This window comes from Myotis nattereri, assembly GCF_964212035.1.
Source record: "Myotis nattereri genome assembly, chromosome: 20".
Taxonomy (NCBI): domain Eukaryota; kingdom Metazoa; phylum Chordata; class Mammalia; order Chiroptera; family Vespertilionidae; genus Myotis; species Myotis nattereri.
Genome location: NC_138096.1, coordinates 1,731,869 through 1,759,072, shown reverse-complemented (window position 1 = coordinate 1,759,072; position 27,204 = coordinate 1,731,869). Strand labels below are relative to the sequence as shown.

Below are 27,204 nucleotides of genomic sequence, written 5' to 3'. Positions count from 1 at the left end.
GCCGGACGGGAGAGAATGAAGACGATGAGATGCCTAGTTTGTGCGAACGGGCTTATTTCAGTGAGTGACCACAGCAGGGAGTCAGTGCGTTTACATGCCGGGTTTTTATTTATTTATTATTGAATGTACTGGGGTGACATTGGTGAGTAACACACAGGTCTCAAGTGCACAGTTCTACAATATTGCATTGTGTCTTTCTATTGCATTGTGTGTTGGCTGGTTCTTAAGTAGAGATTTCTGGGGGCAAAAGTAGATGAAACCTGAGATTCACAATTAACTCACGCCTGATGGCGTTGGCAGGCCATCCCTGGACAGATAACTCCTTGGTTTTATCTAATAACATGTGCATATATGCCCAGGGTGGTTTTAAGCCCCAACACTGTTGGAGGGGACCCATTAACCTGTATTTTACAGACGTGCACTAAGGCCAGCAAGAGGCAAAGCCAGGATATGTAACAGAGGAGGCGTGGCCCTAATCTTGCCCTTACCCTACACCACACTGCCTCTAAAGGCGGTAGGAAACTCTGTTTTTGTTTTATATTTTTATTGATTTTAGGAAGGGAGAGGGAGAGAGAGAGAGAAACATCCATGATGAGAGAGAATCATTGCTCGGCTGCCTCCTGCACACCCCCCACTGGGGATCGAGCCTGCAACCTGGGGCATGTGCCCTTGACCGGGAATCGAACCGTGACCTCCTGGTTCATAGGTCGATGCTCAACCACTGAGCCACGCCAGCCGGGCGGAAACTTTAAAAATATGTATGGGAATGGTATGGGTACACAAACGATGTCAGAAAAACATCCCTGGTTGAAAGGCAATGCGGAAGGTGAGACAGGCAATGACATTCACTGATACCCAATGGGGCCTGAAGTGGACCTGTTACCTTAACAATATTTAAACAAAACTGTTACAGAGGTGTGTTGGCCCCGTTAAGACTGGTGTACAAGGAGAACACTACTACAGAGTTTTCTAAGCAAAAGTGTTAGCATGAATGATAATTCCAACAACACTTCATTTACATTATGTCATACGGTGAATATCATCCTTCAGATTAACATTGCAAATACAAGCCTCCTTATGCCTCAGTCACTGAAAAGTTGGTTTCCACTCAACGGCATAGTTCATTTTGTTTACTAATCATCGTTAGCATGTAAACATATATTCATTAGCCACTTAAAAACCATTAAATCATTTAACACATTTAATATGTAAAATACCGCAAAATATCTGGCTGATGAGAAATGAAATTGACATAGATGTGCCCCGGAATGCCCGGTTTTCCATTTGTTCACCGTCTCTGACTCACCCAGGCCTGCAGAGTCCTGAGCACCACATCCCCATGCCGAGAACCTGTTCAGTAAGACCTGGAGATGCTTTATGAAGATCCAAGAACTTTATTGTAAGTATCAAAATCACACAGAGAACTAGTTCGGCGTACAACATCCTCCTCGTCACAGACACGGGGACTTTTCTACAGAGACATTGGTACTTCAGAAACACGGGGCAGCCCACGTATCCAGAAAACACGCCCGGGAACGTCACACACGGTCGACAGAATGACGCCTGTGGGTATCTGAGGTTTCTCTCTGTAACTGCTCTGACACGTGTCCTTAGGGATTAAAACAAAACTCGGGAGCTGAGACTGAAAACCAAGTTCAAAAGCATTTTCACTTTAATGAACATCGTGAGTGCCCTTCATCCTAACAGGTGCTACGCAGCGTGGAGCAGCTCAGCGCTCACCTCTGTACTCATCAGCTGTCCTCCAGTTTCATCTGCAAGTCAAGCCCGACTGTTGGAAGGAATAAAAGTTTTGTAATTGCACCCCAGGGTGCTGTCCAACTTCACCGCAAGCAGGAATGCCGAGCCAAGAGGAGAAATAACCGTGAGAAGTGTACCTGCTCTTTATTCAAGAAATGGTTTAGAATTTCCAAAAGTAATGCAAGCACTGACAATACTTAAGAATTTGGGGAAAGAAAAAAAAAGAAGTATGTCGTCTCTGTATAACCTCTATTCCGTGAATATAATCTTCATTTCTATTTATATAATGGCTACAGAGGCTAAATTTAGATTCTTTGGGAATTTTTCCAATAGTCATAGACTTAAGATCAATCGATACATAGCAAGTTGATGCGTGAAGAGTAACAAAACGTAGGCTTTTCTCTCTACCAAAACCTCTCATCTACCATACAAGCTCATCCTATTACTTTTGTCTTATTAAGGCTACTTCCAAAGGAGGTGCGGAGGGCATGCTAATATTCCTGCATAAAAGGACCGTGAAGTAGAAATAGTTTGGAAGGAAATAAAGAGGCCGATCCCCCTCAGGAAACCACTGCCGACTTTACCCAGAGACTACGCATAAGGAAGCGAAGGGCCTAAGAAAGAATTGTCCAATTTTCTAAACGGGTTAGAAAACGATTCTTACATTACCCATATTCGCTCTAATAGCAGGTAACACTTGCCCATGACCCTATTTGAAGTCTTAGAAATGCCACCGGCTTCTGGTACATTCTCATCATTTTAAATTTGGCACGGAATCTTCGAGTCACCCCAACGCGACTTTCAAAGTCCTCCCTCTGCCCACGTTGATACGCTCAAGCTGTTCGCAGGTTGGCTGGGTGGCTCCTGCACCTAAGGGCAAACTCATCTCAAGCCATCACCACCCTCAAACTGAACTCAGAAGCCACTCAGTAGAGCTGTGTGGTTATGGTGACTGATGATTGATTATTATTAAAAAACTGGGGGGTGGGAGGAAGGGAGGAGGAGACAGAGAGACAGACACACAACTCATTTTATTTTATTTGTTAGATTCCTCTAAGAAGCGTATAGAGCCAGGCCTGGGAGTGTCTTTGCAGTAACTATGAAGGCCAAAAGAGACATAAAAACACAAACAACAAATATTCACACAAGTACATGAGTGCCTATTTCCTTACGTAAACATAAAGCAACCTAAAAAAAAAAATTGTAATAAAGTGCTGCCTGACCAGCAGGCCACACACACATAAGACCCATAACAACAAAAATAATCAAACCCCGTTATGAGCCGGCACACGCTGGCCGGCGGAAGCAACTCGAAGCAACGACAACACAGGGAAAAGGCACGGAGCATTCCATCCAGACAAGACGGTCAGAGAGCCAGGGCCCCGAGTCTGACTTGTCCCCGGGGACACGGTCGAATGATCTGGAAGGAGGAAAACGCAAACTACCCAACATACCAGTTTAGCTGTGTCTTTACTTTGCTTGCAATTGGAGAATGGAAAACGATGCCTGATATTTTACGAGCCCTCAGCTAACGGTTTATAGGTACTCCGCTAAGATGCTGTGACACTTTAAAAGGTCGACCGAACGTGATCAGGGGACCAAACTTCGCCCTAAAGGAAGTCACTTTAGTGAAGCACCAGGTTAAGCCCTATCTTGGCTGCTCACTCTTCTCGTGGCAATAAATGACTATATTACTTAAAAGGACGCCAAGACCACTACCTTCGGAGTTAGTTACACCTTGCTGGATGCAGAACCGACCCTAACCTAACATGGCATCTTAGACTGCAAAAAAAAATAGGTGGAGTGTTTCATACAAAAATAACTTCAACTCGTCTTAAAAAACAAAAAAAATCTAAGGCAAATGATTTTAATAGTGTAGTGTAAAAAATAAGCTTACTGTTATGCATTTAATAGTGTTCACTGAAGGTAACATTCTATGCATTAAACTGAGGAAAACAGCGTTCTTCCGTGTGATTCCTTTGTCAGTATGACTCTTCCCAGAGTACTTCCTTCTGTTCTTGTTTTTATACGTAGAAACACAAACACTTCATCTTAGTATTCAAACTAACAATTTTTTTTTTAAATCCATAAGCCTAGGACTTGAACTGTGCTTCTTTGGACAAATATTTATTCAGACAACGAAGAATTTAAATTCTTTTAAACTATTGCAATACCTACTAAAATCTTTGGTGCATTTAAGTAAAAACGGAGCAGGTTAACAAATCTCTACACTTTATAAATTATTCCACTTACATATTGAGTGCTAACTGCTATCAGCTAAAACATTAATTTAAAACAATAAATTATGCTCATAAGATAAAAAATTCTGAATGAGGCTAAGCTTAGTTGCAAAATTCAAAATTTAAGTACAGGTACAGAAGTAACGAATTTTAGAGTTGATGGGACATTTGTCCCAGAAACTCCCAAATAGTACAAAAGATTAAGTGAAAAGAGGAGGCCTCGTTTCATATTTCTTGTGCCAACTTCAAAAACTATATACATTCAGTTTGCCCAAATCTACGAGGTTTTCACCAGTTTAGTGTTTCTTAGGCTCTAATTTGGAAATTAGAGGCAGCAGATTGGGACTGTTTGCTCGTCCGTCCGCTGAGACTCTCGCTTCGTCAGAACCACCCTTCCCCGCCCAGCCTACTGAAGACGATGCGAGAACATGGGTGCCTGGCACCTGGGAGGCAGGACTGAGCCACGTGTCCTTCCCTAGAAGCCGGGACCTGCCACTCATCAATGATGGGGCGTACCTGCGTCCTTCGCCTCAGACTCCCTCTCTCCAAACTGGGAAGACGGCACGTCTAGCTCGCCCTCAGAGCTCGGTCTGAAGTTTGCAGAAGATAACTTGCGAAAGCAATTTATAAACCTCTGTTCAGGCGTAGTGACCTACAATAACTACATGGATTTGTATTTCATTCTACGGAAGAGATGCATTCCGGAAAAGCTGCCTACTGTAAACCAATCCCTACCATCGAACCATGTATTTAAAGCATTAGATTACGAAAAGAACCCTAAAGTAAATATATTCAAAAAACAAAGCGTTCTTTTCCATGTGAAAATGCAGCACCCCTTCTGTCCTGCTACCAAACAGCATACACCCTGTACACACACGTCTAGACCCTCTGCCTTTTTGCAAGTCCCAGTCTTCCACGCGGCTTGTACGCGAGGCAGGGCACACTGCTGGGTATGATGACTTCTTTTCCTAAGAGGAACTTTTTTAGTTCAAAGCCGTGTTGTTCTTTGTTAAAAATCCTAAGGATACGTATTCCTCAAAGTCGATCTGAAACACTAACAGACTAACAGTACCTCACATTGTCAAGTTCAGCCACGTAAGTACCCAGATAGATTATCGTTTCCACACAAAAGGATGTGCCAAACAGGAGAATTCATACATTAATCACATCTACCGGTCCTAGAATGACTATAACCAAATCTTAACAACTGAGGCAAAACTCAGGCTGGTTTTCTTATTTACAAGAGCTACTTGGGGTAAGTAGCCTCAATTCTCACCACTTTTTCTCCTCTTCCCACTAGGACGACACACTGTAAAGTACCTTCCTTTCTTAAGTGCTTCAGCAAACACCTGTCCCCATGAAGTGGCTAAATTTTATTAAAACTTCATTATTTTATTTGTGATTTTCTTTTTTCTCACAAGGACCGGGCCAGACATTCGTTTACATTAAAAAAGTGCTTAAAGCAATTAGGGGTGTAAACAAAACGGAAATAGCAAACTCTTCACATTGCTATTTCCCACCAGTTTACATACAGACAACAGGCCACGGGAATCGGCCCTGCCGCTCGGACCCTCCCAGCAGCTCTCCTCGGAAACAGTGGCCTGTTCCTCAGTTAACTGTACTCCGTGAGGAGTCCCTGTAACTGCCATTTCCCCTCACCAAGTGCTCACCTTCTGTCTCAGACGACAACAAAAATCCAGGAAAATTAGGCCCCAGGCTTATGGGAAAAGCAGACACAAACCTGGGTTCCATGTACACCTGTGCACACACAGCGGTTCCCTGTAATTACTAGTAAACAACATTGAGAGTAGACAGACACACAGAGTATAATTTGGCACCTTTTCTAACAATGGTGTGTGGAATATCTCGGTTCTGTTTCCTAGAGGTTCAGTCAGCCAGTGTCAATGAGACCAAACATCACCTGTGAATTACATTTCATTCATCGGTGAGATGAAGATCTAGGCTGTGATATGTTAATGGGAAATAAATGGCAGCTAGGACAGGTGAACTGACCTTGAACGATACTATCACGTTTTGCTTTCTACACATTATCAATTGTGTAATTTAATGCCTAGATCTGCATTTGCATTTCTTGTTCATGTTCACTGAAGCATAGGCAAAAACCAATCATTTGGATACAGCGGGGCCTTGACTTACGAGTGTCCCGACTAATGAGTTTTTCGAGATACGAGCCATCTCTCGGCCAATTTTTTGCTTTGAGTTGCGAGCTAAAATTTGGGTTACGAGCCAGCTTCAGATACCCCACCGCTAGCTGGCGCAGAGAACGTCACAGTGAACGCCACAACATCAGCCCAGCATCACGCGTCTCACTCGTTCACTTCTTGATTTGACATATGAGTAATCTGAGTTACGAGCTCCGTCACGGAACGAATTAAACTCGTAAGTCAAGGCCCCACTGTAGTTATTTCCATTCTGCATTTCATTGAACACGCTACTCTGACACGCATTAGCTTTCTGGCTTTTTGCCAAAAGACCAAAGGAGAAAGATAACCTAAAATTATCAGGTAACCAGACTAAGAAACAATACAGACACACCCAAGACTTCCTTATAAATACAAATCCCTAATACCAATTTCCGGAAACCTGGAGGAAATAACGAATCTCTGTTAGGATAAGGGAAGGGTTGCGATTATCAGTAAACTCTCGTAAATTCTTTCCTAAAGCCTACATGGTCCTTAAGCTTGTTCGGAAGAGGGGGAAGGGAGAGAGGAGGAATGAGACTAAAGAATAAAATGTCCACTGATGATTCAAAAAATCAAAAGATAATGTCAACAGCTAATAATTTTGAAAAGTTTGAGATTCCATTAAAATTAGCGCTAAATAATCCTTTAAAATCATAAAAATGTTCACTTCAAATACCTCAATGTGTGTCCAGATATTCACATGTTCAGTAAACAGAGATGCGTATTTTTTCTTGATTTGCGACGGCTCTGAGTACTTGAAAATGAAAAAAAATCGCAGCCCTACTCGTTGAAAAGCCACCTGCACCAGGCGGCCAGCACGCGAGCATCCAAGAAACGCGTGGACCGCGTGGACGCCCTCACGCGTGATGCTCCGCGTCCGACATGTTCTGCACGGCCGTGGCGCTGTCGAGGCCCAGCAGCGTCCCGAGGTAGGACTGTTCCCGGGGATCCAGCATCTGCTCGGGTCGGACAGGGTGAACTATATTTGCAGGCTGGGGGGTCAGGGTGTATTTTTCCAGAAAAGCTAAGTCAGCTGCCCGCGGGTAGTCGGCTGCCGGTGGCTGTGGCGACAGGATGTCGTGCGAAGACGGTGGGAGGGGGGCGCTGTGCTGCCCCAGGTCGCTCGGGGCGTCGGGCATCTGCACGGGAACCAGCGTCACGGGCACGCACACCTCGGCAGACACGTCCTGTAGCATCGCCTTGGCCTCCGTCGGATACGCTTTGGGCTGGTCCGCGTACTGTTTTGTCTCTGCCGGGAAGATCTTGTCGTCGGACGAGTATTCCCCGGGCAAGGCCACGAGCTTCTCCTCGGAAGCGCTCAGGGCGTCGTCGGGGGACTTGATGCCGTGCACGTGGTCCGTGTGGTACTTGAGCTTGTCTTTCCGCTTGAACGTGGCGTTACAGTACTGACAGTAGAAAGGCCGGGCGTCCGAATGAATGACCAGGTGCTTGGTCAAGGTTTTCTTAATTCTGAAGGACTGATTGCAGATCTGACACTTGTATGGCTTTTCACCTGCACGAACAAACATCAAGTGTCAAATGCACTGGCTGGATAAGACAATGGTTTTAAGTAGCCAATTTCCATGCGGATTCTTACAAGAACTTAATAAAATAATGCAATAATCTTATGTGCTGTCACAACGCAGTCAGCTGGTAAAACAGGGAAAGATCTGGGTTTGAATTCTGGCTGTGCCCCTTACTAGACAACCCTGAGCAAGCGTCCCAATTCTCAGTCGTCAGCCTTGGCCATTGTCATTACAGCTGGCGTTCACTCTCCTTTGTTCTCACAGTGGCCTCTGTGTACCCCCCGAATGGGGCTTCTTCATCTGGAGGGAGGTGTGATTTTGCTTGTCACAGCAGCACTGGGTCAGTCATAAATTCTATCCTGTAATTCTTGCCTATTGAAATCACCCAAATCCGGTTATTTCCCCTATTCTGGTTTTTATGAACGCAATTATCGTTCTTTCCCAGAACAGCCGCATGACAACACTCAAACTCAATATAAAACAAAGCGGCTGGCCCTAACCGGTGTGGCTCAGTGGATAGAGCGTCGGCCTGTGGACTGAAAGGTCCCAGGTTCGATTCCGGTCGAGGGCGTGTACCTTGGTTGCGGGCACATCCCCAGTAGGGAGGTGTGCAGGAGGCAGCTGATCGATGTTTCTCTCTCATCAATGTTTCTGATTCTCTATCCCTCTCCCTTCCTCTCTGTAAAAAAATCAATAAAATATATTTTTTTAAAAAAACAAAGCAGCTGAAAATGCATAAATGTGCCTCTTTCTCAAAGAGGAAAAGAGCACGAAAAACTCCTCACTGATATGAGACGTCAGACACAGACATCCAGGGAGGAGTCCGGCAGAGCCGATGTTTCACAACAGGCAGCAGCGCCCGGGGAAGAGGAGGATGAAGAACGTGCCCCTTCCGGAAAGCAGCGAAGCCAGCCGTTCTCCTCGCCCGCCTGTGAGTGACAGCTGATGCGGAGAAGGACACGTGGGCACTTGCGGGCGAGGCAATGAGGCCACATTCGAATTACTTTTTCAAAGACAAGAAAATAACTGATTTAGAGTTCGCAGATACAGAGGAGCCATAAACAAGCACACGAGAGGAGCAGGAGAGCCACGCTGAGTCCATTCCCGATGGGAAAGGTGTTCCCCTAATTGTACAGAAGGATGTTCACAGCATTAAAGCTTAAATGCTTCTATTTTACTCCTGAATAATACACAAAGGTGTATATATATATATATATATATATATATATATATATATATATATATATAAACTGCCCATTAAGTTTTACCTGAATGCGTCCGAAAATGCATTTCGAGACTTGATTTGCCTTTAAAAAATTTCTTACAGACATCGCATTGATGAAAGGTGGCTTTGTATCTAAGAAAATAAAAAGGGTAGAGTTTTTTTCAGCGTCATTTCAGTAAGTCACACACCACAAATCGAAGTACAATGTGTCAAAGACAAGCACCTGTGAGACCAGGTTGGGCGCTGAAGGGGCCACTGCCTTCGTGGAATACATACCATTTGGCTTGAAAGAACAGAAGACAACCTACAGGTACAGACCTGAATATTCTGGCAGGTACTTCCTCAAAAATTAAATGAAGTGAGCCTGTCACTTCAAGGGGAAAAACTGACAATACCGGTTGCTGATAAAATTGAAGCTTTCAAACTAACGTAAGACTTTGGAGAAACCTGCATTTGCCCTTGATCTTGGCAGGGTCCCAGCACTCTACTCTGGGACGCTGGCGGAAGTGTTAGCCAACGTGACTTGTTGATCCGTCCCGTGAAATACATGGACACCGGAAAATCTGTAACTCAGTGAGCCCGTTTCCAAATGACGAAGGCAGGATACGACAGTGTCATGTAGGTAACACACCCATTCAAAGTGCAAGGCCGACCAAGAGATTCCAGGCATCAGAGGATAAACCCCATGCATCTTGTTCAGGTCCCCCCTGCTCCTACCCTTACGAAGCTACCACTTGCTGAGTTTCAGTGTGGCTGTCACGAATAACACCCACAATTACCTAAGAAAAAGGCTATTGTAACACTCCTCCGTTAGCCAACCGTGTATCTGAGGGAGGCTAGCTTTTCTTCATTTCCTTCAACTAAAATAACACCCGTGACAGCAGATAGGACAATCCAGCTCTGAGGCCGTGAAAGGGATTTACAAGAACGTAAAACACCCCCGCTCCTTTGATAGTTTTGTTTTGTGAAGGACTTACCTTTCACACAAGTGCTATTTATGTGAGCATGGGATGGCCGTCTCATTACTAAATGAACTAATAAGAACTTACGTTTTTCTCATTTTAATTTCTAAGGATTCATGTAATGTATCTCACCTATAATTCAGCATCTATGTTGTAAGCACATAAACAAAGGCTCCCGAGGCACTGACCCATTGTAAGGGTACAGAGGGGCTGAGGCTCTGGAGCGGTGAGCGTGCGGCCCGTCTTCCACCCACGCACGCGGGCTGCTGAGGCTGGCTTCCTTCTCCGCATGGCATCGTGGGTATTTTCACGGCCCAGCCCTTCAGAGCCTGCTGGCACCTCGTGAGCCCAGAGTAAAACGACCCCTCTGAACACACTGATGCCACGAGTGGGTCGCTGGACAAGGTCAGCGAAGGTCAGCGAAGGGAGCGCCAAACCAATGCATGAAAATGAGCAAAGGATGCAGTCGCCTGCCTAGTGGCCCTCAGGCCCGTCTCCAGCTCCTGCCGTTATAGACGCTGTGGGCAGCACGCTCAGGACTTGTCACTAGGTGTCCGGGCACCTTGGACCACGCCTGCTACTTCGCACTTGCTCCAAATACCGCGTCCAAGAGCATAAACTCGTTCAACATTTTACACTCGACAACTCAGTTAAGCTCGGCTGTCTAAACTGTACTAAAAAGTGGATGATCCGGACCATGCACACCTCCTTCAAATGAAATACCATGTTCAGTGCTTAGTGTGGTTACAAAGATTTAAGTTCCGACTGCAGACATTCCCGGTAACGGCTGTCTCAGTAAGTGTAACACACAGGCAGTGTCAGACACGAGAGCCACAGCAACCAACACACACGAATCCCCCAAGAGCCGAGCTTTTATGTGAGTCATCAAGTTCAATGTCCACCCCCTAGCCTCTGAACAACTTGGTACTGATGCCTTGCTCAGCCCCCGCAGGTCTGCAGAGAAGCTAAGGCAGTGAGAGAGCCGGTTAGCCAATATCCCCAACCAAACAGCATCAACTGAGACACCTTGTGAGTCCCCCCAACCCAGGCTGATCGGACGCGGCCCTGAGGAGAAACACTGCCTGTCCACTTACTTCTGCCACACCTTCTCTCCGAGGTGCACACTCTTGTAATGAACAGTGAGATGATCCCTGCGGCCAAAACATTTTCCGCATTCTTCACACTGATGAGCCTTTTCACCTTAAAGACCCAAATATCTGATTATAATATGCATGTCAATCCTCCCCCCACCCCCACCCCCCCCCCAGAAATAAATTACCAAACAGGAAAATAACACGGGGAGAAACAGACCAGGAAAGTAAAGCCACCCTCAGCTGAGGGTGTAACGATCTGAAATTGATCAGCATGATTAAGGTACTCTTTTAAAAAAAATATGGGGTTTCAAAAATTCACCGTGACATGAACTTGAACACCCAGGTACAATCATTTCTCTTCAAGCGTCCATGTTCTAACTTCCTTCATCTCCAATCAAAATGATAAATATCCTGGCATCTCCCTTTAGGGCAGTGGTTCTCAACCTGTGGGTCGCAACCCCTTTGGGGGCCGAACGACCCTTTCACAGGGGTCGCCTAAGACCATCGGAAAACACATATTGTTTTTGTGATTAATCACTATGCTTTAATTATGTTCAATTTGTAACAATGAAAATACATCCTGCATATCAGATATTTACATGAAGATTCGTAACAGTAGCAACATTACAGTTATGAAGTAGCCACGAAAATAATTTTATGGTTGGGGGTCCCCACAACATGAGGAACCGTATGAAAGGGTCGCGGCGTTAGGGAGGTTGAGAACCACTGCTTTAGGGAGCCGTGGGCAGCCATCGCTGCATAATCCACATGATATGCACAATGCTAATGTTGAGCATTTGATTAAAACAATTTAAAAATATAGTTTGTAGTCATTAAAGACAACAAAGTGATTAAACTTACAGTGGAAAAAAAATGGGTCATAAAATTATGTCCCTTACCAATGCTTCTTAAAAAAGGTAGTTGGGACCAGGGTTCAAAGGAGTGGCCTACAGAGACCCAATCATTAGACTAATAGCCACCATTAATTAGCATTGAATAGCATGTACTTTTCAGGTGCGTGTTACAGAAGGACTTCGGAACAGCCTGACCAAACACACCTCACCTGAATGTATCTTTTTGTGCTTCGTCAGGTGGTCGTGGCGAATAAATGTTTTCCCACACTCGTCGCACTCGTACCTCTTGTCATCGTGATGGACTCGCAAGTGAAGTCTACAGGGGAACAGAGTTCAAGACCACGGGAGGCGGTGACTCCGGAGGAACAACGGGGGTGACTCCACGCGGGGGGAGCAGCTGTCTGCTCCCAGCCTCATCCCTTTCCGGCTCCCTTTCTAGGTCTGGGCCCTTCCTGCTCTGACCACCTGACTCCAGGCTTCCTGCATTCTCACCTCTTCAAACGAGCACTCAGCTCCGCCCAGGCTCCCACCCCGGCCGGACGACACTCGCCCCTGACCTTTCAGATCCTCCAGCTACTTCACTAGACCCAGCACGCGCTGGACTCGCATCCCTCTGGCCAGTGAGGTCTCCGAGCAGCCAGAGGAGAGAATCCAGAAGGACTGGAGCAGGCGGGTAGGTGCCCAAGGGACAGACTCGGATGGTGGCCAGCGACAGCCAGTAATTAAAGGGACCCTTTCTGGGCACAGGCAGCGCTGATAAAGTGACAGTTGAGAACTGAGTGGGTGTCTAAGTCATCAGCTTTCTGACAATTACATTTTACTGCTGTTCTTCATATCTAACCAGACAAAATATGGCTCATTTCGTAGTTACCCAAGGACAGATTATAAAAGGTTTAAATTCTTAAAACTGATTTAACTGGAATTATTTTTATCCTCATGGTCCTCCAACTATGTCTGTCCCAGAGAAACGAACAGCTTCTCATTCAAGTCGCCCAAACATGCTGATTCTACTGTCACTAAAACTGTAAACTGACTGAATTACCTGCAAAGGGAAGCATTCTGTTTAAACTTTTGAGGTAAATGGCAAAGCCTTAAGGTTAACATCCTTCAGAGCATTAATTAAAAGTAAAACTGTACATGTATCCCCCAGTACACAGTCACCTATTCATTCAGAAAAAAAAGCAACTTTTCAGAAACTGCAAATGTGGTCAAGGATTCAGTTGCAGAAATAATTACATGAATTTCAAATAATGAAGACTTTCAAAAACTGGGAATCCTGGCGTTTTCCATTTTGCCGTATTTTCATACCGAACTATTCTTGGACAATCGAGAGTAAAGAAATACACTAAGTTCTCAACACCAGAATTATAATGAATTTTGACTCAAAGAAAAGTAATGAAATAAATCTTTAAACGATGATAATTCCGACAGTAAAGCATCCGGCAGATCTGGTGATGAGGAAACGTTTAAAAATATTTTATCGCACAGAATGAAGACGACATTGGAAGTTGTAGGGGGAAGTCTACACGCTTTTTGCACACCTTTGCTTGTGACAAGTACTAAGAAGTGTTTTCATCCAACACACAGCTAAGCCACCAGTAAGGAAACAGACGTAAACGAAGACGCAATTCTCGCTCCCGTTCCAGGAAGACAAGGGCCGGCTCACCTGTAGGAGCTGCCGTGGCGGAAGCGCTGCCCACAGATGCTGCAGAGATGAGGCTTCTCCCCGCTGTGGATCCTCATGTGCTCCTTCAGCGTGGTTCTACGTTAAACACATGTTTAAACGAAAGGTTTACTGAACGCCAACGTGCACACGAAACAGACGCCCGCAGGCTCACCGGAAACGTGTCCAAGCCAACACCCTTCTTCTAGGACCAGGCTCCCCTGCACACACACTGGTCTCTCTCCTCTGACAAAACCAAAAGGGACAAAATCTGAACGTTGGGCCCCTTTGCCACTGGTGTGCTCATGGCTGAACTATCTGTCTGTCTGTCTGTCTTACACAAAACCTGGAGAGGAATAAAGAGAAGATACGTAAAGAGACTGCTGAGTTGTTTCCCATCTGCCTGGAGGATCAAACCCGTAAGCCAGGATGGCCGCCGGGATCAGGCCCGGGGCTCAGAGCTTTCAGCAGTCAGAACGCATCCACCCTGCACTGCGCGCTGGGAGGGGGTGCCCGCAGCCATGGCCAGAGTGGGGGGCAGAAGAATCCAATGACCTCCCTTCTCGAACACCTTTACCCCAGGCCCCCTTTTCTGCCTCTCCTTCCCGCAGGCTCCAGGGGGACCCCCTGCTGCTAGTCCTTGTGCCTTCTGTGGGTTCCATGATGCCAACTAGGCTCTCCATCCCTCCGATGCCTCCTTCGGTCCGAGACCTCAGTCAGGCACCGCTGACCCACTGGCTTTCTAGCTATAAACCTGTGTTGTTCTTGTTACCTTTCTCCTCGGTCTCTGCAGCTTACTGTCTTTAAGATAAATAAATAAGTGAATAAATGTTAATGTATGTCTACTGGGGTTCCAGAAAAAGGCAAAATGGCACTTTCATTACATTCACCATCTAAACTCACAAATCCTGGCTTTATATCATCGTCTAGAGCAGCGGTTCTCAACCCGTGGGTCGCGACCCCTTCGGCGGTCGAACGACCCTCTCACAGGGGTCTCCTAAGACCATCCTGCATATCAGATATTTCCATGACGATTCATCACAGTAGCAACATGACAGTGATGACGTCGCCACGGAAATAATTGTATGGTTGGGTCACCACATGAGGAGCTGTATGGAAAGGGCCGGAAGGTTGAGAACCGCTGGTCTACAGCATTTCACATAATTTGTGTTTTACCTTTAACCCTGACGTTAGAGCATAACTCACGCACGCTGCGTCCTGCGTGTCTCTAGTCTGCACACACGACAGGTCTCATTTCCACACGCCGGCACCAGGACGCCCCTGCGTGTGGGGGGCCCCTCACCTCTCTCGCACGGACTTCCCGCAGATGAAGCAGGTCCACTTTCTCTTCCCGCCGTGCGTGCACTCTATGTGGCGCTTCAGGTTCCCCGTGTCATTGAACTGGCGGCCGCAGATGTCGCACGGAAAGGGACCTGGAAGGGGAAGAGCAGAGTAAGTCCAGGCTGCGGAGGAGAAACTAAGGGCAGCTTCCCCGGTGTGTGTGCGACCAGAGCGGCTGCGGGCGACCTGGGAACCGACGACCCGTGATGGGCATCTGAAGGGGAGGGCAGTCCGGAGGGATCTGACGCCCTCTCCAGCCAGCGTGCCGGCACCGAGTTCACCTGTGAGGCAGCCGGCTGGGGTCAGGGACCCGCCTACTGGTGGGGGGAGCCCCACACACATTTGGTGACCAGAGGCTTCCCCCTCACAGTATGTGACAAATGGATGCCCACTCTCACGAGTGCATATGTCACGACACAATGCAATCATTTATTTACAGTCGTATCTTCTCTTCCCAGAAGGCAGATTTATAATCCTGTCTATATTCCTGGAATTGAAGACCCCTCAATTCCCAACGGAAGCTGTTTTTCCCGGAACTAGCGCCTAAAGAAACTTCTCACATGCAACACGCAGTCATGAACGTGCCTTCAACCACAGTTCTTACATTACACATATCGTAATAGTATGGAACCCATGCAACAGTAATTACAAAACCTGTTTCCATATGACGGCGTCTCAGACATGCTGAGATGAAATACTATGCTAGAACAACTTACTAAATGCAGAGAAGTCTAAGCAAAAAAAACAAAAATAAGCCCCCAGCAGACACTAGTGCTATATACGAGAATTGCAAAGCTGAAGTATTCCTGACCACACAATGGAGGCTTCAAAGTATTGGGAGATCGATGGTCAATCTCTCTTCCCAGACAAAATATCTCCCTACTTCCAAAAGCGTTTTAAGTCCTTCAAACATTTTAGTCCATGAAATAACTGTACGACCCTAGGTCACCATGGTCACCCAACCTCTAGAATATGTATTTGTCAATTTCCATCTTGAATGTGGTATCGAGAAATGTCATGTTCCAGATGAAGTTAAAATTGGTGAGATGACTACCACCTAATTTTGAACAATATGTTTTTATTAATATAGTTCAAAGCTACACTGGTTTCCATCAAGTCATATGACACTGGTTCGGATTGTGCCTTGAAAGTCCCTGCTATTAATCCCAGCTATAAAACAAGAGTTGGGATTTGGACCATTTTACAGTGTCCCCCACGACCAAAAGTCAGATCATCCCCATGCCTACGACTCTGCATTTATTCTTAAATAAATGTAACTTAATTTGTTTTAACCTTTTGTCCAGTTTTCTTTTTACATTTTTATTTTCTACTGTATTTACCACCCCTACCAGCTTCACATTAGCTACACGTTTCCTGAGCACGAGGCCCGTGTTTGCATCCAAGTCGTCAATGGGAACGCTGAACAGGAAAAGCTCTCCGCCTGGCATGACAATAACTCGTCTCGGGGGTTAACTATGGTGACTGCGCCTCACCACACGACCAGCAGGCCACAGTCTCCACACGCACTGGGGAGAGACTTCACCCAACACGATGCTGAATTCCAAGCAGACGAAGTCTACTGCCCTCCCTGAAAAATGAGTTTTTTTCCAACACAAAGAAGCCGTAACCCAGCCACTCCCAAAGCTATCCAACTGTCAACGGTGAGTAAATGCCATTTAGAACCACGGAAAGATCTGCCACCGAAACAATCAACAAACAGACGTATTTCCTGGTCTCCAGGAACTGCAGGACACGCAGCTCCCCGCCCGATCCACACGACTCTTCCTCCTCCTCCCCCTCCTCGCTGGTGTGACTGCGGCAGGTCCCCGCACGCTGTGGTCACCAACCGCGGCCACTGCTTCTGGAAGGAGCCATCTGCTCACCCAGATGGAACTTTTCCTGATGCTTTAACCGGGCGAACCGTGACTTGAAATGCTCTTCGCAGTAGGTGCACTTGAAGGGCTTGTCCTGGGAGTGCAGGATCATGTGTTCCTCCAAGTGAGGCCTCCGAGTGAAATATTTCTTGCAAATCTAAAAGAACGTGCACACAAGATGTAAGGGGACCCGAATTGGAAGTTAAAATACAAATCTCGTGATGAGAAAGAAACCCACAAATTCAAGTAGATTAAAAAAAAATAATAATGTGCTGACAGTGCTGCTCCGGGGCCTAAAAAGGCCTCTAGTTTTGGCCGAGGCTTCTTGAATCCTAGCCGCCATGCCAGAAGGAAGCTCAAGTAGCCCCACCAAGAGACCAAAGCAGAGAAGACGCCCAACACTGAGTTGCCAGCGCTGTGAGTGAGCCACTTTGGAAGTGCCCCAGACCAGACCAGACCAGATCAGACCACCCACTGGCTGCAAAGGACTGAGTGACGCCAGCTAAAACCACGTGGAACAGAAGAAGCACCTTGCGAAGTCCGGCCCCAGAAAATGGTGAGAGATGATAAAATGACTGTTTAAGGCCACTAGGCCGTGAGGTGGCCTGTTATGTAGCAACAGATAATCAGAAATGGAGGGGAAGCTCTAACATTTGATATGCACGGGCGATAGCGGTGTCACAGTTTACACACACAACTTCAAGTTCAAGGCATGGTGATCACGGTAAAATAAAGCCAGGACTGTATCTGTCAGGTTCATCACCAGCCTTAATTTGTCAAACGTAGGCTGTCATAGCTAAAAGGCAGGTCTAAAAGGCAGCGACACTAGGTTTGTGTTACATGCAAGTCTGACTACTTTCCCCAAAGGCACCATGACATTTAGCTTTGTTTTCTAAAACAAATAAAAAGCTATTACCTCACACTTCCAACTTTCACTCTTGGTCTTCCTAATGGAAATAAACTCTTGTGCATTTTCAGGATGAAATCTGGAAGAGAAAAAGAAAAGGATGATTAAGAAAAGACTGTATTAGTTAAATCAACATTCCATATAACCTGCGGACAGTGATTACAAAAATCAAACAGATTCCTTTCTTACAGAGAATGACACACATGAGTATGTTAAGAACATACATGTCACTTCATGAAGTGAATGCATATGCCTAAATTTATGCAGATGTTGTCAAAAAGTCTAGACAGACGTTAAATACATTCAGGGACCTAGCTGTTCAGAGATAATCTTCAAGGTGATCCACTTAATTTCTGTGGGTTTTTTTGTCCAGATTTCAGTAAAGTTAACATGAGTTAAATATTCTCTCTCACAAATTCTTTATCAACTAAAGACAAAGTTGAGCGCGAGGAATAAGCTTCCTAGGGCTCTAAAACCCTCCCTGGAGTTCTAAAACCGTATTATTTTTAAAGCAAACTTGCCCAAACCCAAGGCAGAAAACAAGATAACTAAACGCTGTATCTGAAACGTCTACAGTCTCTAGACAAAGGAGCGTGTTTCGTCAAAAACCTTCACCTCAACAGCCTGAATAAAAAATGTCAACAAACCAACACTCGCTGCTCTTAACCAGTGTACAGTCCGCAACACGCGCAGCCATGAGGGCACTGGGGACAAGCCCCCTCCGCCGCCGCTGCCGCCGACCTGCGTGTTTCAGCGGAGGGCGCGGTGAGTGCGTGGCGGGCGTGCGGCCGCACTTGCCTCTTCACGTGCTTGGCGAGCGTCTTCCTGCTGGCGTGGAGCTTATGACAGTAATGACACTTGTGCTCCTTCTTATGGAAGTCGGTGTCGCTGCTGTGCTTCTTCCTGTGGACAGTCAGGTTATACTTGGTCGAATAGCGCTGGTGACAAACATCACACTCAAAGGGCTTCTCACCTGTGTGCACACGTGTGTGGCTCTCGTATTTCCCTAGGAAGAGAGAGACGGCAGCGTTAAACTCCGTGCCTTCACCGCAGTGACTAGAATTTGACGGTGGGGGGCGGGGGGGAAACACCTCATGATTCATAGCCTAGTTAATACACAGACCCACACCCACACCTAAAGGAAGTTTACCTGAACTTGTAACTTTGATCAACCTCAGCGACTTATTGTTCTGAGCTACTGCTCAAGACGCCTTCCCTCGAAAACCCGGGCCACCCCTCCCGTGTTCGAGGGATGAGCCTGAACGCAGGCCTTTATGACTTTTCTCCGACATCACAAGGAACGGGTAGGTTTTACCAAACCAGAAGGAAGCTACGCTGCGCTTTAGATCAGCGCTCCACACTTCCTCGGGCTGTGAGGAGGGCTGGGGGTGGAGGGAAGGGACAGAACGCAGTAGAAGATACCAAAGTGCGTTCACACTCGCTGGCCTGTCAGAGACACGCAACTACACTAGATTCATGACTAACAGGAGCAGCTCGCATTCCTCCAACACCTTCTCCATGTCATCCGCTGTAAGCAATTCCATCCTCATGGTCACCCCAGGAGAAGGTGCCGTTAGCATCTCCCCCACTCTGCGTACAAAGGGCAGAAGGTGAAGGAACTTGCCCAAGATCTGGGTTCAAAAATGCAGGCGGTGGGACATCCCCCACAGCCCATGCTTTTTTAACTGGGATGTTATAATATCAACTGCCATCTCTAAGTTCTGGGGGAGAGAACACAGCCCCAATGAGGCTAAGGGGGGAGGGGGGTTGGAATGAGAGGGAGGGGTAACGTAAAATACACTCCGAAAGGTAGGCTGGAAATAGGCCTGCAATGTGACCCATTTATTCCCACAATTACCTGCGCTGCCTTGGATTAAAAAGCTGCAAAAGGCTAATATATCAGGACCTTCATCTTGAACAGTATTTTCCCAAATAATGTGCAGGGAACTTTCATTTCTTGGGGCAGAAAAAGAAGCATACCCCATGCCGAAACTGGTTTGGCTCAGTGGATAGAGCGTCAGCCTGCGGACTGAAAGGTCCCAGGTTCGATTCCGGTCAAGGGCATGTACCTTGGTTGCGGGCACATCCCCAGTGAGGGGTGTGCAGGAGGCAGCTGATGGATGTTTCTCTCTCATGGATGTTTCTAACTCTCTATCCCTCTCCCTTCCTCTCTGTAAAAAAATCAATAAAATATATTTAAAAAAAAAGAAAAAGAAAAAGCACACCCCAAAGTGTCTTGTGATAAAATTACTGCAGGAAATGCCAGGTTATGTAAAGTGAACAGGTTTCTTCGCAGGGCCTTGGACAGGTAACACAGGGGGAATGACAGCACCAGCCTCCCAACCTAACGTCCACGGAGAACTCCTCTCAGAAGCACCTCACAGTCTGAGGTCTGCGTGCTGGGCTCGCAAGGCCATTTGTGACCGGACTCCCTGCTCACTCCTCTCGAGTCAAATCAGGTCAAATGAAGGCAGAATACGGGAGGCATGAGCGAAGGATCCAAAGCCTAAGAAATAAAATCTATTGGAAAGACGACATGTTCTCGGGTCTCTCCATGCAAAGATGGCATTCTATCCCCTGCACCCCGCACAGCATTTGTTGAGAGCTCTGCAGGAGCGACTTTTCACCCTGAGTCAACTAGTTCACCTGAATGTCTGTGCTCTTCCCACTGGGTTACTCAGGAAAAGTTGTATTATTCGTGTTTGTACAGAGCCGCACAGTAAAAATCGTGATAAATTATTAAACTGGGCTGTCAAAAGTATTCTCATTTGGAGTGACGAATATTCAGAGGCATGATAAAAAGCAAAAGGATGTTAGCGCTGCTGTGCCAACAGTATACTGTCGCCTATTTGGAGAGGAAATGATTACCAATCCCTTATAAAACCAATTTCCACCTATAACCAGTCACATGAGTAACTCAACCCTGCCACACACATGGGGAGAGATTAAAACTGAGTAATTTTACGAAGTCAGGTTGCACTCACATGCTCCTTTTACCGTTTTATGTGGTAGACTACATTTCACAATTTCATAACTTTGAATTATATAGAAAATATCAATGGTTGCAGTTTAGAAGTTCGCATTAGAAAAGTTCATATAAGAGGCCTTCAAAACTTACTGTACTAGCAAATATGGGAGATCTTAAATACTCACTGACATATCTTTAACTCAAGCTGGCAGACCACATTTCCTACAGAGACTTTTCTAATAAGGGAAAAGGTGATGTATTCACTATTACAACAACCAAAGAATCTACTAACCAGGGCACTTCCTAAAGACTCGTCCGACAAAATTAAATCGCAATCAGTACAGCTTTACTCTCAACTATATTAACAGTCTAGTCCAAAACCTACCGACTCTAAACAATGCCCAACACTGGAAAAGTGATATTTCTAACTCGCATGTTACCAAGTTCAAGACCAAATGGTAAATGCATTATTGGATTAAATCTAATATGACCTAATCCAATTTTCTATCATGACTCAAAAATAGCACTTATCTATGAGATCGGATTAGCATATAAATCAAATCTCTACATTCACCATAACTGATGCTCTGGAGATTCTCAAACCAAACACACGGACCAGTCACCTGCCGCCTACTGTCAGGACACGAGGAAGAGACAGCAAAGCCTTATGAATGCTTAATTCCTGAATCACGACAAATTCAAACAAACAGGATAAAATATTTACTGGAAACCAAACACCCACCCTAGTGAAGTATTCTTTTTAAAGTTGACTTTCCAGCCCTAACCGGTGTAGCCCAGTGGACAGCGGGTCGGCCTGTGGACTGAAGGGGGTCCCAGGTTCAATTCCGGTCAAGGGCATGTACCTGGGTTGCGGGCACATCCCCCGTGGGGAGTGTGCAGGAGGCAGCTGATCGATGTTTCTCTCTCATCGATGTTTCTAACTCTCTATCCCTCTCCCTTCCTCTCTGTAAAAAATCAATAAAATGTATATTAAAAAAATAGTAATAAAATTGACTTTCCAAGTCCAGTTTTTAGTCATGGCCTTCAAAACACCCCTGAAAACGAAGTTATTAGAGACAGAAGTGCGACACGCTCTCTCTTCTTACCTATCCGGTCGAAGGTTTTATCGCATATGGGGCACTGCAGGGTTTTTTTGTTATTTATCTGAATGATCACGGGAGATAACCCGTCCTGAATACTTCCTGCAGAATCGCCGGTCTCGGGTTCGTCTTCCTCCTCCTCCTCTTCCTCCTCCTCCTCCTCCTCCTCCTCCTCCTCCGCACCATTCGGCTCCTTGTCACTTGGCTCTTCGGTGTCCGAGAACTCATCGGACACCTCCTCCTCTAGCTCATCTTCCTCGGCGTTCCCTTCGCTCCCCGGATCCTCGGAATCGTTCCTATCGCGCTTCCCCTTCTCGAAACGGTCTCGGTTCAAGCTGCCTGAGCCGTCGCCACCTTCTCGTTTGTCATCGCCGACGGCGGCGGCGGCGTCTTCGAGCTTCACGGGGCACCTCCGGTTCCTCTTGGACCTCCTGGCGGAAAACCCTCTGTCCAGCATGTTTAGCCCATGTTTTTTCCCTAAGAAGAGGGACCTGTGCGTCTTGGCCAAATGGTTCTCTAAGGACTTCTTGTAACAAAAGTGCCTGCTGCAGAAGGTGCACCGATGGTCATCCGACAGCCGCCCCCCGGTCAACCCGCTCAGCGACTCCTCCGGGGGCGGCTGCTCGAGGCGCTGGGGCTGGAACGGGGGGTGGTGGACGTCTTCGCTGTTGAGCAGCTTGACGGCATCGATGATGTCCAGGAACTTGGCGGCCTCGAGGACCAGGGGGATCTCGTACTGGGACACGAAGAACTCGGCCGTGTAGAGGAACTCCAGCAGGTGCCGGAAGACCGAGTGCGGGACGTGGTCCAGGATGACCACGTCCGTGCTGGGGTTCTTGCTCAGGCACGCGTGGAAGTAGCTGCTGCCCACGGCCACCACCACCTTGTGGGCGCTGAACTCCTTGCCTTCCACGATGATGAGCAGGTCGCAGAAGGACGGCTGCTTCTGCCGGTCGGCGTTCAGGTAGGCGAGCAGGTTCCGGCGGTACTGCCAGGAGCTCAGCAGCTTCCTCTGATCGGGGGCGGCGGCGGGGGGAGGCGGCGGCGGCGGGGGCAGCGGGGGCGGGGGCAGGTCCCGGTAGCAGCGGAGAGCCTCCGGGGCGGCTGGTCTCGGGGCGGCGCGGGGGGCGTAGGTCAGCGGGTCCCGCGCCCCGGCGGCAGCGGCATGCCCCTCGGGGGGATCGCGGTGACAGCCCAGGCGGATCTGGTCGTCAAGGCTGAGAGTCGCCTTCCTCCTCTTCTTCATTGCAGGGCGACGGTTTCGGGGCGAGAAACTTCATGAAGTGGCTGGAGGGAGGTAGCAAGGGGGGAAATAAATAAAATAAAATAAAAAAACTAGATTGTCTTGGGTATCGGCTACCGGAGGGGCGTGCCCGAGGGCTTCGTGAGCTGCAAAATAAGGGGGAAAAAGCGTTAGATGGCAAACCCAAGCCCCTCGCCCCACCCGACGTCACCCGAAAGGACGGCCAGGTCGCAGCGTCCACTCCCTCGGGGCTGAGACCTCAGGGCGGGGAGCCCCGCGGGCCGCGTCCGGGGAGACAACCCACAAAGGACCCGCGGGGGAAGCCCGGGCGCACCCCGGGGGCCCGCCGCGCGCACGGGGCGCGGGGCAGGAGGGGCGCCCGCGACCCCCGAGCGAGGGGGCAGGTGGGCGCGGGGCTGGTGACAATAAGGCCTGTCCCGCCGCGGCACCAAGTCCCCCCGATCACACGCTGTTGTGGGGCGCGTAAGGCTCCCCACGTTGGAGAATCAGCGCGCCCCGCGGCCGACACCGCCCCGCGGAGGCGCCACCCCCGGAGCGCGCCGCGCAGGACGAGCGGGGTCAACCTCCGGGACGACCCCGTCAGCACCGGCGCCTTCGCAGGCCCAGCCCCGGCGGGGACGGCGCGCTCGCCGGCGGCCAACACGTTCCCGTCCCCACCCCGGGGTCCTCGGGCGAGCGCCCCGTAGAGCCCTTACCGGGAACCCGGGGCTGCCCCGCTGGCTGCCGGCCGCCGCGCTCCACTCCCGGCGCGCTCGCTCCAGCGCCGACCCACTTCCGGGTTCAGCCCCCCTCCTCCCTCGGCGTCGGCCCCACCGACCACGTCACTGCGCGCGCCGCCGCCCAGCCTCCCGGCTTCCCAGCGCGCGGCCCGGCGCCGGCCACTGCGCATGTGCGCGCGCCCAGCTGTGCGCAGTCTCCGTAAGCCCTCCCCGCCCGCCCGGGGAGTCCGGAAAGTGCGCATGCTCCGTAAACCTCCCCGCCCGCCTGGGGAGTCCGGCAGTGCGCATGCTCCGTAAACCTTCCAGGCCCGCCCTGGGAACCTAGCAACAACCCAAATCTGTGCCTCCGGGTTTTCGGGGCGATTTGCCGGCTGGCGGGGATTGAACCCCTCAAAACTCCGCAGGGAGCCTTGTTGGGAAAGGGAAGCGGGCCGGATGGATGGGAACTGGGGAGCCATGGGCAGGGCCGCTGGAGCACCAAGGATCGCACCTCCCTGTGTGCAGCCACCCACGGAGCCGGTCCCCAAACTCTGCGTCCGAGGAACCCACGTGGACGGCGTTTCCTTCTTTTTCTTGAGTCAAAGAGCTAACGCGGCTGCTCCTGAAATTATTCTTTAATTTCTTCCTGTGCACAGAAGACACGGGGAAGTGTCCGTATAAATATAATACAAGCCGGGAGGGCAGGAAGGGGAGCCAAAATCAGAGAAAAGTGATGTGCTCTCTCTGAAATATGTCTTTATTAAACACACCGTCAGGGATAGTCTTTCAGAAGATATTCAATGGGTGCGTGTGCATGTGATCTATCTTCCAGTTAAAAAAAAAAAAAAAAAAAAAGCTTTGAAGCTCTTTTACTTGCCCAACATTTAAAGCCATATTTCCATACTAGACTCAAACGCAGAGCAACTTTCCGGGACCCAGAGGAAACGAATAGCGACAGAGGTACATTAGTGCAGGTCATAAAACATCGGTACATCAGAACCTTTTAGATAAAAGCACATTTGAATATCGCAAGCCTGCCTGCAGTGCAGCAACAGCCTACAGGTTTATGGGTAAACTGTTTTTTTTTCCACTGGGGGGTGCAGTTGGTCAGCATATCGAGATTTCCACAGCTCCTTTCGGGGGTGTACTTTATAAATAATAACAAAGAGGTGATTATTTCCAAGACACTGTAGGATGTGGAGCAGAAAGAAAAAGGGAGAGAGAGGAGAGAGAGGAGAGAGAGAGAGAGAGAGAGAGAGAGAGAGAGAGAGAGAGAGAGAGAGAGAGAAGGGGAGGGCCTCCTCTATTTCAGTGTTGTTCTTTTCTGAGCCCTGGGTCTGTTGGCCAGGCTACTTCTCTCTGTCGTCCCATCTCCTTACATTTGCTTCCTACATCATGCCCAGGGGTTTTCATTAGCGAAAGGAAGAGGGACACGTACACCCCCTCCACTTTTCCTGGAAGAGGTTCCAAGATTTCTTTTTTTAAGTCGTGGGGGGGTGGGGGGGATGCACAAAAGAAAAATAAAATTCCATGACACACGAGGATCCGATGAAATGCAACATTCAGCGCCTGTCAAGTTCCAAGTGCCTATGGCTGCTCTTGAGTTGAGTCGTGGCATCAGAGACCGTCTGCTCGACACACCCTAACATACGTGCTATCAGATTCTTTACCGCCATCGGCTGACCCCTGGGAATAATGGGATGAATGAGAGCCTTTTATTGACAGAGCTGGAAAGAGTACCTCCTCCATCAAGACTAACAGGAAGAGACTGGAAATCCGGGTGGCTTCTACTCACTTGAAGGCCCTGGGGAATATAGGCGAGGCTGGAATGTTGGTCAGGAAAAATGATACTGCAGTAGAAGATTTTTTTTGTCCTCCTATTAGTATTTTCTTCACGTTTTGACATCTCTGACGTGACTTATTATCATTTAATTGGCAGCATTTTTTTTTCTCTCTTTGTGATACATAAAATGAGGGCGCACCTTACGAAGGATGGTGTCTTCCACTCAATGAAACATGTCACTGGTCTGGAGTAATCACAAGTAAATCCTTTGCAATGAAAATATGTACATTTTTTTCATCTCGTCCGGTTAGATTGAATAACTCCTGATTAAACATTGACCTCAGAGTGGCTCTTTTAACATTCTTGTTCGCGCAAATCCTTCTTCCAATTAAATGAATCTCCAGCAAGGTCTGATACAAACACCGTGACATTTTTTTGTTTTCTACTCACACAGCGCCCTCCAAGAAGCTTGCATGCTTCCCAAGAACATGCCTGCTTATGATGACACATGTTTTTGTGTACCTGTCGTTTTTATCGGCACGTGGGAGTCCTATAACCAAGGTTGTCACTGTCAACGTTGACCCTCTCTTCATTCTCAGAGCCATAAATAGTGAGTCCAAAACTACATTTGAAAAGCAGGATGCAAGAAAAAAAAAACCATCGTATCATTTCCACTCATCTAACCCTTCCAGGACGTGTCGCAGTTAGAAGACAGTTATGGGCACAGACAGATTTCCCGATTAGCAGGTTCATTAGGGAGAAGGTACAGAATACTCATCGCAAGACGTTCATTCGTGCTGACAAGGCCTGACCCGGTGGGCACTCACTCATCAGTGACAGTGGAGCTGCTCCCTGGTGGAGGCAGCCACGGGCCAGGCAGGGAACAGGCGTTCCTCGTGGAGGAATGCATCCGAGGGAAGCAGGCCCCCCACCGCATGCCCCTGCTTCTGGGAACTCCCCAGGGAGCAGCCAGCTCGTCTCCAGTCGCTTTGTTCGCGCTGCAAAATGCTCAGGGGAAGTTTGCATGTTACCGCAAAGCAGTTTAAACTTCCAGCTCTGGCGAGAAGCATGATTCTGCACCTTAAATCATCGCATTGGGCCTGGACGGTTTTGCTCAGGGGTTAGCACGTTGGCCCTCGGACGTAAGGGCCACCGGTTTGATTCCGGTCAAGGGCACATACCTGGTTACAGGCTGGATCCCTGGTCCCGGGTTGGCGTGCGTGTGAGAGGAAATTAATCGATGTCTTCTCTCTCTCTCTCTCTCACATCCATGTCTCTCTCTCTCTCTCTCTCTCCCCCTCCCTTCCACTCTCTCTAAAAATCAATGGAAAAATATCCTTGGGTGAGGATTAACAACACCCCCCCCCCAAAAAAAAATAATCAAATTGATCCTGAGTAGCTCCTTTGGTCAATACAAACTCTATAAGCATGAGGTGTACTCAGCTATTAACTCCGTAGTAATTGTGTTACAAACGCTTATATTTTCATTTTTCAATATCGTGACACCCAAAAGGTTACTCTATGAATATCAATCAAAATCACATATTTTAAGCCCAGAAGGATATTTTTACATTATGATTATAAAATGTGTATTTAATGGCGCTTTTTCCAAAGGGCAGAATGTTCAACGATATATGCCCTCCTCCTATATTGGTTGGAGGCCTACAGCCTGTCCCCACCCCTCCTCCTGCCCAGAGGACCACAATTCCTATTACCCAGATGATCCCACTTTTCATAATAAAT

General features: G+C 47.9%; 1 protein-coding gene across 1 annotated transcript; it reads right to left on the bottom strand.

The window, feature by feature from the left end:
• Nucleotides 1-92: 92 nt before the first annotated feature.
• On the bottom strand, nt 93-23,725 carry ZBTB41 (zinc finger and BTB domain containing 41). The gene is made up of 11 exons (XM_081114262.1): nt 23,676-23,725; nt 21,723-23,105; nt 18,447-18,654; nt 17,658-17,727; nt 16,751-16,898; nt 14,830-14,959; nt 13,530-13,625; nt 12,073-12,179; nt 11,010-11,115; nt 8,997-9,085; nt 93-7,715 (listed from the first exon to the last, which is right to left on the bottom strand). Exons 2-11 carry the CDS (start codon nt 22,960-22,962, stop codon nt 7,060-7,062), a joined length of 2,850 nt encoding a protein of 949 aa, XP_080970388.1. The 5' UTR covers nt 22,963-23,105; nt 23,676-23,725; the 3' UTR covers nt 93-7,059.
• Nucleotides 23,726-27,204: the final 3,479 nt, after the last annotated feature.

Coding starts and splice junctions, on each gene's coding strand:
- ZBTB41 (XM_081114262.1), bottom strand. CDS start 22,962: ATGAAGAAGAGGAGGAAGGCGACTCTCAGCCTTGACGACCAGATCCGC. Junction 16,899..17,657: donor GTGAAAGTTGGAAGTGTGAG/GTAATAGCTTTT, acceptor ACGTTCTTTTAG/ATTTGCAAGAAATATTTCAC. Junction 12,180..13,529: donor CGCCACGGCAGCTCCTACAG/GTGAGCCGGCCC, acceptor GTTCCCCTGTAG/ACTTCACTTGCGAGTCCATC.